This window comes from Sinocyclocheilus rhinocerous, unplaced genomic scaffold (assembly GCF_001515625.1).
Source record: "Sinocyclocheilus rhinocerous isolate Xijiao unplaced genomic scaffold, SAMN03320098_v1.1 scaffold225, whole genome shotgun sequence".
Lineage (NCBI taxonomy): Eukaryota > Metazoa > Chordata > Actinopteri > Cypriniformes > Cyprinidae > Sinocyclocheilus > Sinocyclocheilus rhinocerous.
Window position 1 is genome coordinate 2,286,848 of NW_015630532.1, and position 9,828 is coordinate 2,296,675.

A 9,828-nucleotide genomic window follows, 5' to 3' on the forward strand; every position below is an offset into this window, starting at 1 on the left:
CTTGTGATGTAAAACAGAAACACTGCAACAGCACAAAGAAACTGGATTTGACAGAATGACTATTACTACTACTACTAATAAGAATTAAAGAAGAATGTGATTATATCAGATTTGATGTTATGAATTTAAAAAAAAACTTCCATTTGTAATTAACACAGTACCTTACATGTAAACATTTTTTCTTTGTTATTTAGTGCTAAGGACTTTTAATTTGAAATAAAACGTGCCGTGTAACGGTTTTCCCGGATGTGGGTGCGTCGGTCAACTATTTAATACACAAATTGTCACTACATGCCGAAAATATTGGATTGAGTGCCGCTGCTGTATTATAAAATCTTTATTTGTTGATATTTGTTTAGTCGTTTAAGCAGTTTCGATTGATTAGATGAATAAAACGCTTTGAATATTGGTCGAGATGCGCGCGGTTGCTGTAAGATTTGATTTGTTTGCAGAATAATTAGTTAACGGTACAGTCGGTCGTGCTCAACGGACACAACAAGCGCTTAACGTTTGGTCAGTTTCAAGCCTCGTATTTCTTTGGTGCTCTATTGCAAGTTAATTACTACATGTAGAGGAGATTGGTTTACCCACGGGATGAGAGATTTAGGTTACTGAGACGCCTTCTCCGCTCTCAGGCTACAGATACAGTAAATGAGTAAAGATAGAGCTAGCCGTCACTCAGAGCTGTTGTGTTGGTGCTGTGGATGAGGCTCAAAGATGTGTCAGGTTAGTGGTAGTTTTCGTGTTAAGAAAAAGCAGTGCAGGTAATGTCGGCTCAGATGTGGCGGAGCAGGCCAGAGTCCTGACATCAGTAACTGAGCAGGTGAGTTTTATGGTTTACCATAATTTACTGGTTATAGTGGATCAGTGACCAATCAAGATATCTGCATATTAATAAAGGTATTTGTGGTTTAATGTTTTCTACAAAAACCTTTTTGTATGTCTCTAAAAGTGGCAAGTAGGTTAGCCATAACATTTTAAGCAATCATTAATATATGTTTTTTTTTAAAGTGTAATTACTAGTGACTGTCTGCTAAAATTTCTAATAATAACAATATTTAAACCATTAATATATATGCTTTTTAAATGAGAAATAAATCTAATTGTTATAAAAACAAAGGCTTTTCAAACAATTCTGAGTGAAATAATTAAAAATACAATAATTCAGAACTCTGTTTTAAACATTGTTTTGACATTATTTTAAAATGTGTAGAAAGTTCTGCAGTCATTTATTCACTGTCATCTCATTCCAAAGCTGTATGGATTTCTTTCTTCTTTCCTTCTTCTTTATTTTGAAGGATGTTTTGTAACCAAACCAAAAAAAAAATATATACAAAATTTCTCAATATCTTTTATGTATGACAGAAGAAACAAAGTCATACAGCTTTGGACAACTTGAGGGTAATTAAACGATGACAGCATTACCATTTTTGGGTAATTATTCCTTTAAAGCAGTAAGGTTGATGATACTCGGGGCAACTTTTTGAGCAATTTTGCCAGGCAACTTTTTTTGAGCAATGTTGCCTTGGGCACTTTCCCATTGAGAATGGGTAACAAATTTGATTGGTCGTGGGCCCTTTGTCTCACCTGGTTGCCCATTGACGGCAACATTGCCCAAAGTTGCTCCATGTATTATCAGCCTAAGTCTGCAGAGTCAAATCAAACGTGTAATACAACTCTCTATGAACACCTTGGCAATAGAATCGCCATTGGCTAGTAAATTTTTTTTAGTTTACTCGCCAGACTAATATTAAATATTTCATATACTATTATATATATATATGTATGTATATGTTTGTAAAAGAGCACAGCTTTTTAAATATCTGAAAGTACACTTAACATCAGTCAGTCAAACATTATAATATGATATTATGATAATTAAGCATTATATGATGATAGAACTTTAGTAATTAGAATAACCATGTATGAATGCATATTTGTCATGTTGACTGAATTTAGGACTGGTGGTGGTGCTTAAGATATTTTTTTTGTCATTTAGTGTTTCTACAAAAATATTTCTATATTATATATTAAAAAAATATAATAATAGTGATAAGATAGCAATACTACTACGAATTCTACTAATAACAATATAGAACGCACTAAGGATTAATGAGCTGCTGGGTTCATGAATATTAATCACGTTGCCTGCGTTTGCTCGAATTGATTTGCTGAAATCAAAACAGGGATGATAATAAGTGAGCGCCAGCCAATGAGATTGTCCTTTGAGCATTAGCTCCGCCCTCTACCGGAGAACCCGGCAGTTCTTAAAAGCTGAAGAATTCCAAAGGAACGCTGTTATTTTGACAGGAAAACACAACAAAGAATATCGTTTACATGTAAATTTTTTTTAGTTTACTCGCCAGACTAATATTAAATATTTCATATACTATTATATATATATATGTATGTATATGTTTGTAAAAGAGCACAGCTTTTTAAATATCTTGCTTAAGATATTTTTTTTGTCATTTAGTGTTTCTACAAAAATATTTCTATATTATATATTAAAAAAATATAATAATAGTGATAAGATAGCAATACTACTACGAATTCTACTAATAACAATATAGAACGCACTAAGGATTAATGAGCTGCTGGGTTCATGAATATTAATCACGTTGCCTGCGTTTGCTCGAATTGATTTGCTGAAATCAAAACAGGGATGATAATAAGTGAGCGCCAGCCAATGAGATTGTCCTTTGAGCATTAGCTCCGCCCTCTACCGGAGAACCCGGCAGTTCTTAAAAGCTGAAGAATTCCAAAGGAACGCTGTTATTTTGACAGGAAAACACAACAAAGAATATCGTTTACATGTAGCGCGTTTATTCTGCATGGTATGTAAGACTACAGTGGGTACGGAAAGTATTCAGACCCCCTTAAATTTTTCACTCTTTGTTATATTGCAGCCATTTGCTAAAATCATTTAAGTTAATTTTTTTTCCTCATTAATGTACACACAGCACCCCATATTGACAGCAAAACACAGAATAAAAATTTAAGGGGGTCTGAATACTTTCCGTACCCACTGTATCTCACTCTGTCTCTATCTTTGCGTGTGTGTGAGACAAAGCGACGGCGAGTTGTGCGCCTTTACACTACAGTTTACGGTACGTCAAATACAGGTGCGTTGCACATCCATTCAGATGAATTGAAAAATAACAGAGATCGCTTGACAGAGAAGGAAACTGAAGCGCTCAGTCAGAGTTTGGCGAGTGAAAATATCTGTGCTAAACTTATACTTAGCCTCTAACTCACACATTGGCCAGTAAAATCTAAGAATGTATTAGCCGTTGGCTAATATTAGACATCATTTAGTCACCCAGAGTGAAGATTTAGTCGCATATGCGAGGGATTTACTAGCAATTTAGAGGGTTGTAATTAGGGCTGCACGATTAATCGAAATTAAATCGCAAAGGCGATAAATCAGAAGCTGCGATTGTCATGCGTATCTTTCAGTGAAGCACGGTTCTGTGATCAGCAGTAAATCTCTATTCTATGAAATATGTTGCATGCCTTATTCTGTGTAAGAAGCCACAGAAGGATTTATTTCAAACACTCGACTGACGTTATGAAGTGAGTTTGGAGGAAAAACATGTTATTAAATGTGGTATTTTCACATGCTTTCAGATGGAGCAGCATTTACTACACAGAGCCGTAGTTCACTGACAAGCTACGCAAACAGCTTTCATAATCACAGAACGATTTCTTCGATTTCATAATCGCGCGATTAAATCGCCTGCGATTATGAATGTGATTTTGCGTAGCTTGTCAGTGCACTACGGCTCTGTGTAGTAAATGCTGCTCCATCTAAAAGCACGTGCTGGAGATTTACTACTAATCACAGAAACGGCTTTCCTGACAAGATACGCATGACAATCACATTCGATTAATCGTGCAGCCCTAGTTGTAATATGTTCAAAGTAAACATTCTACACTGTTTTAATGGCAGGAGTGACAGAAGGAGGTTCCCCTCTCATGGATGTCTGCAGTAAGAACTCCAATCGCACAGCCCCAGTGAGTGAGGGGGTACCCAGGAGTGCCGATGTGCCCCTGTGCTCTCGGACCAATGGTTGGAGCTGGCCCCCGCACCCTTTCCAGCTCCTGGCCTGGCTGCTTTATCTCTACTTTGCTGTCACTGGCTTCGGTGTATTTGTGCCTCTGCTCCCCACACACTGGATCCCAGCCGGATATATTGTATCCTTGTTTTACAGTTTGTCACATGGCCTACACAGAAGCTATTCCTGCACACATCTGCATCATATTAGTATACATATGTTACCCTGTAGCAGCCATTCAAAGTTGGATCTTTGTGCAGCTCTGTGTGAACTATATACAGCTAGTCTTTTGAGAGACTCACTTTTTGATTAAACATCAGTCTTTAACTCAGAGCTCAGTGTACAGGCATTACATTTATCAGTCACCTCTTCATGCACCTGATGGCCGTCTCCATCGACCCTGCGGATTATAATGTCAGAGCTAAGAGTTATAAGGGACCCATGCCGGTGTTTGACCGCACCAAACATGCACACGTCATCGAGAACTGTCACTGCTACCTCTGTGAAGTAGATGTGTAAGTACAGACGTGCTGCTCTCTGTTTCCCTATTGTTGTGTGGGTATGCATGTGTACAGATGCTTTATTCAGATTTCTGTAACTGTAGTCAAACGACTGTTATGCACACCCTCTGCATTTTATCCAATCTTATTGTTTTTATTAATATGACTACAATAGCAGTATGATAAGAACAAGTGACTGAAGCTTACAATCATTGACATCTAAGTCCTGAATTGGAAATGACGACACTACTGCAGCACTTTCTAATGCTGACTGACTGTCATATATTAATTTGACAACTTTCTTGAAGTTTCAGGTGCAAATTGACAATAACTGACAGATTACAGTTTACACTGCTGAATTAATGTTCTTAAGTGGATCTTGACATAGGCGAGGATCACTTACGCTTAGCACTTTCACAGGATATGCTACCCTTTCTGCCTATCGCTGTACTTAACAATGCATTGTGTCCAAGCATGCAACTTTTTCAAGCAGGTCTTGTACCCCGCAACATGTACATAACCAATTACCTGTAACACTGTTCTTTCCAGGGGGCCTAAATCAAAACACTGTAGTGCATGTAATAAGTGTGTGGCAAGCTTTGACCACCACTGTCGATGGCTGAACAATTGTGTGGGCAGCAGAAACTACTGGTGAGTTGTTTTCACTTTCTCTTCTCTGTCTGTCATTATGTGGGTCCGTTTTTCACGTCCTGTCGTTTCCATGGACAGCAGCTGGTAGATAGATATTTTAACTGTGAGTCTTTTTCAAGGCGGATCCTGTGTCCAACTATTCAGAGAGAGATGTAATATTCAGATATAGCATTTTATTGTATAGTCTGTCACCATAACCAGAATGCTGATGTGAAACATTTCATGATTTTATGACATATTTAATGTTTTCTCAAATGGAAGTCATAAAGCAATCATGAGATCAAGTGCTGTTGCTTAGCATCACATACAAACACTCATTTCATTTGTGAGTTTCATTTTCACTGGCAGACCTTTGGGATGCTGACCAATGAATCAAGTCATGTGTGTTTTTACCTTAATGTCTTTTCATTAAATGAACATGATCAGGCAGTGTGACTGAAGTCCCTATGACCTAACTAATGCAGCTTTTTTTACAAGTGGCATAACGTGTTTTGGGGTCCGATATTTTTTTATTTTATTTTTTATTTTTTGTGAAAGAAATTAAAGGCAGAGTAAGTGATTTTTCAAAAACACTTTAGAAATAATACTTTTGTTCAGCAAGAATGTATTAATTTGATCAAAAGTGACAGTAAAGACATTTACATTGTTAAAAAAATATATTTCTGAAGTAATTGCTGTTCTTTTGAACTTTCTCTTCATCACAGAATCCTAAAAAATGTATAATAATAATATTGATAATAATAAATGTTACTTGAGCACCAAATCAGCATATTAGAATATTTCTGAATTATCATGTGATATCATGGTTGCTGAAAATTCAGTTTTGCCACCACAGGAATGTATTAAAAAAGAAAACAATCTTAAATTGTAATAGTATTTCACAATACTACTGTTTTTAACTGTATTTCTGACTTCAAACAATAGTGTATACAAAAAACATTTAGTAAAAAAAAAAAAAAATCTCTTTGAAAGCCAAAGTATTTGTTTATTCTCTCTTTCTCTCTCTTTCTTTTTGTCACAGGCTGTTTCTCAATAGTGGGATTTCTGCTCTCCTGGGGATTGTTTTGGTAGTAGTTATTGCTAGTTATGTTTTTATAGAGTTCTTTTTGGACCCATCAAAACTTCGATCTGACAAGCACTTTCAACAGGGTAAGAGGTGTTTTGTGGGCATGTTTGAATGCACTGAAAGTTGGTCACACTACACACAACAAACTACACATTTTCACAGATTTCTGTCCACATGTCAAACTCTAATTTTCTGGGGGTTTTTGTGTGTCTGCAGTAAGGATACAAAAAACATTTAGTAAAAAAGAAAAAAAATCTCTTTGACAGCCAAAGTATTTGTTTATTCTCTCTTTCTCTCTCTTTCTATTTGTCACAGGCTGTTTCTCAATAGTGTGATTTCTGCTCTCCTGGGGATTGTTTTGGTAGTAGTTATTGCTAGTTATGTTTTTATAGAGTTCTTTTTGGACCCATCAAAACTTCGATCTGACAAGCACTTTCAACAGGGTAAGAGGTGTTTTGTGGGCATGTTTGAATGCACTGAAAGTTGGTCACACTACACACAACAAACTACACATTTTCACAGATTTCTGTCCACATGTCAAACTCTAATTTTCTGGGGGTTTTTGTGTGTCTGCAGTAAGGAATGATTCTGTGGTGTGGTTTGTGTTTCTGCCGGTGGCTCCAGTCACCACATCTGGTCCAGCCATTCCCGCTCTAGCAGGAGTCACCATTGCTCTGGGCCTGCTGTCTGCACTCTTGCTGGGACACTTACTCTGCTTCCACATATACCTCAGTGAGTACACTCTTCTACCTACAAGATTTTTAAAAATGTTTTTGCCAGAAGTGCTATATTTATTTGTACAGTAAAAACAATAATTTTGTGAAATATTATTACAATTTAAAATAACTTTTCTATTTTAATACATTTTAGAATGTAATTAATTCCTGTGATGGCAAATAGTTTTAAACAGCAGTTACTCCACTCTTTAGTGTCACATGTTAATTCAGAAATCATTCTAATATGCTGACAAGAAACATTTTCTGAAAATTACGATGTTGAAAACGGCTATGCTGCTTAATTATTTTGTGGAAAGTGATACATTTGTTTTTTCAGGACTGATGGATCGATACATTAATTTGAAATAGTAACAATGTAAAAGTATTTCCTGTCACTTCTGATCAATTAAATTGCTGAATAAAAGAATTAATTTCTTTAAAAACAAATCTTACTGAATCCTACTTTTGAACGGTTTGGTGTTTGAGAGAGCATTCCCAGCAATGCACACCTCTGCCTTCAATATTAACCTAGGATTAAACTCAAATGCCTCCCCTGGCCTGATTAATAATGCACTCAAAGGAATTTAATAAGGAGCTGAATACATTAAAAGTCAATGCAGCACACTTTGAATTAAAACATGCATATATTTGCATATATCATTACACATATATCTTTGAAGCGGGGTTTACTGCAACTAACTATTTACTGCCTGCGCCTTTTGAACTGCAGGTGCAGGTGTATTCCTCTGATGCCTGGAATAATCAGGTCGATATCTACACAATGCCAACAGTTGGGTTTGAGCTCAGGCTTTGGTGTAGTCTTAATTCTTCTGCATGAGAGAGACCGCAGCTTGATTACCATGAAACAGTCACTCACCGCCACATGCTGTCCACCGTCAGCTCAGGCAGATCTGTGTAGCTTAGTGCTAGCCTCGGTAACCATGACAACAAAACACCACAGGCAAGATCAGTTCATTTTCTGAAGCCACAACGACAAAGACAGTCATTCTATGATCGGTCTCTGGTTCTGGGGTTATTTGATGTTTTGTTGCTGTTATTAATTAAACATTTTCCGCTTTGGGTTTGTCGGGTTGGAGTAGAGCTTATGACTTGCAGCTGAATCAAATAAACAATGGAAGAAATATAAGCGTAAAATAAGATAGATATTTAAATTCTGTATACTACATGGAGGAGCCCTGTAATGCACGAGTGACATCTCACTGTGTGCCACAAGGGGGCAAAAGAACTTGGTTTCACTTTCCAACCTATTTTTGAGATGAAACCAGATATAAACATCGACATCCATACTTTTTTGCCTGATGATATGAATAATATGTACGATAAATAATTTGTAGATATGGTTCCTGTCCTGAATGGCATTGTAAATGGTGTGATGTGAATAGGTGATACAGCAGAAGACATTTTGTATCAGATTCTCTGTCTCATTCTCCGTCTCATTCTCTCCTTTAGTGTGGAACAGGCTTAGCACATATGAGTATATTGTGCGACAGCGGCATCGGCAAGAGGCCAAAGATTCCAGAAAGCCCCCTCCAGAGAATGACTCTGGGGTTCCCAAGATGAATCTATTCAAGGTACAACACAGACAAAAACAAACAAACATATTTTTAGCACTGCTAAAGGTGGTTATTTGCATTTTGATGTTCAACATCTATACTGTACAGTTTAGTTTTGTGTAATATATATATATATATATATATATATATATATATAAAAACATACAAATGTATAAATTTCCTACTGAATCCATCCCATATTCACTCAAGCATATCAGTGGAGGAGAATAGACAATTGTGCCTCCACACATTCTTCAAATGCAACCAAACAGAAAGCATATTAACCTTCGTTTAGCTGACAGACTGCGGCCAAGACCTGTGGAAATATTTAAGAAAGAAATGTGATTGCTAATACAAACAAATGTGAACTTCACCCACCAACAGAGAATATTCTGCAATACGAAATCACCTGTTTAACACTAATATATATATATATATATATATATATAAAAACTTACAAATGTATAAATTTCCTAGTCTGTTTAGCCGATTAATGTCAACATTTTGTTGATAGGCCATTGAAAACAATGCAGGCTCTCAACAGATCTGTATTTCCGCTTATTATTTTATGTAGTTACATATTAATATTTGGAGCATACTTCAAATGCATGCATGTTTAAACTAATTCTGTACTAAAGAATTTTGTGGGAATGTCTGTATGTTTCATTGTTTTATTTTTCTTTAATGTAATTATCTAGATATACTCCTGTTCAAAATTTTGGGGTCAGTACATTTTTTTTAAGAAGATAATACCATTATTCAGCATTAAATTTATCTGAAGTGAAAGTAAAGAGATTTACATTGTTACAAAAAATGTACATATATATTTTTTTTCTAATTCTATTCATCAGGAATCCTGAAAAAATATATCATGGTTTCACAAAAATAATAAGCAGCACAACAGTTTTCAACATCGATAATAATAAGACATGTTTCTTGAGCACCAAATTAGCAGATTAGAATGATTTCTGAAGGATCTTGTGACACTGAAGACTGGCAGCAGGAGCAATGGCTTCTGAAAATTCAGCTTTGCCATCACAGGAATAAATTACATTTTAAAATACTTTAAAGGGTTAGTTCACCCAAAAATGAAAATTCTGTCATTAATTACTCACCCTCATGTCGTTTCAAACCCGTACGATCTTCGTTCATCTTCGGAACACAAATTAAGATATTTCTGATGGAATCTGAGAGCTGTCTGACCCTGCATAGACAGCAATGCTACTGAAATGTTCCCAAGTCCAGAAACATAGCAAGGAGATC

General features: G+C 36.1%; 1 protein-coding gene across 4 annotated transcripts in view; it reads left to right on the top strand.

Moving 5' to 3' along the window:
- The first annotated feature begins 247 nt into the window (after positions 1 to 247).
- Positions 248 to 9,828, top strand: part of zdhhc1 (zDHHC palmitoyltransferase 1) — an 18,532-nt gene continuing 8,951 nt past the window's right edge. For 3 of the 4 annotated variants that reach the window (XM_016552918.1, XM_016552921.1, XM_016552920.1), the window contains exons 1-7: positions 248 to 823; positions 3,953 to 4,197; positions 4,398 to 4,573; positions 5,108 to 5,209; positions 6,591 to 6,718; positions 6,852 to 7,007; positions 8,462 to 8,583. In XM_016552918.1, coding sequence (XP_016408404.1) covers positions 3,979 to 4,197; positions 4,398 to 4,573; positions 5,108 to 5,209; positions 6,591 to 6,718; positions 6,852 to 7,007; positions 8,462 to 8,583 — 903 coding nt within the window. In that variant the 5' untranslated portion in view covers positions 248 to 823; positions 3,953 to 3,978. Of the gene's footprint in view, positions 824 to 3,952; positions 4,198 to 4,397; positions 4,574 to 5,107; positions 5,210 to 6,230; positions 6,359 to 6,590; positions 6,719 to 6,851; positions 7,008 to 8,461; positions 8,584 to 9,828 lie in introns of all 4 variants that reach the window. The other variant, XM_016552919.1, reaches the window with a different exon arrangement.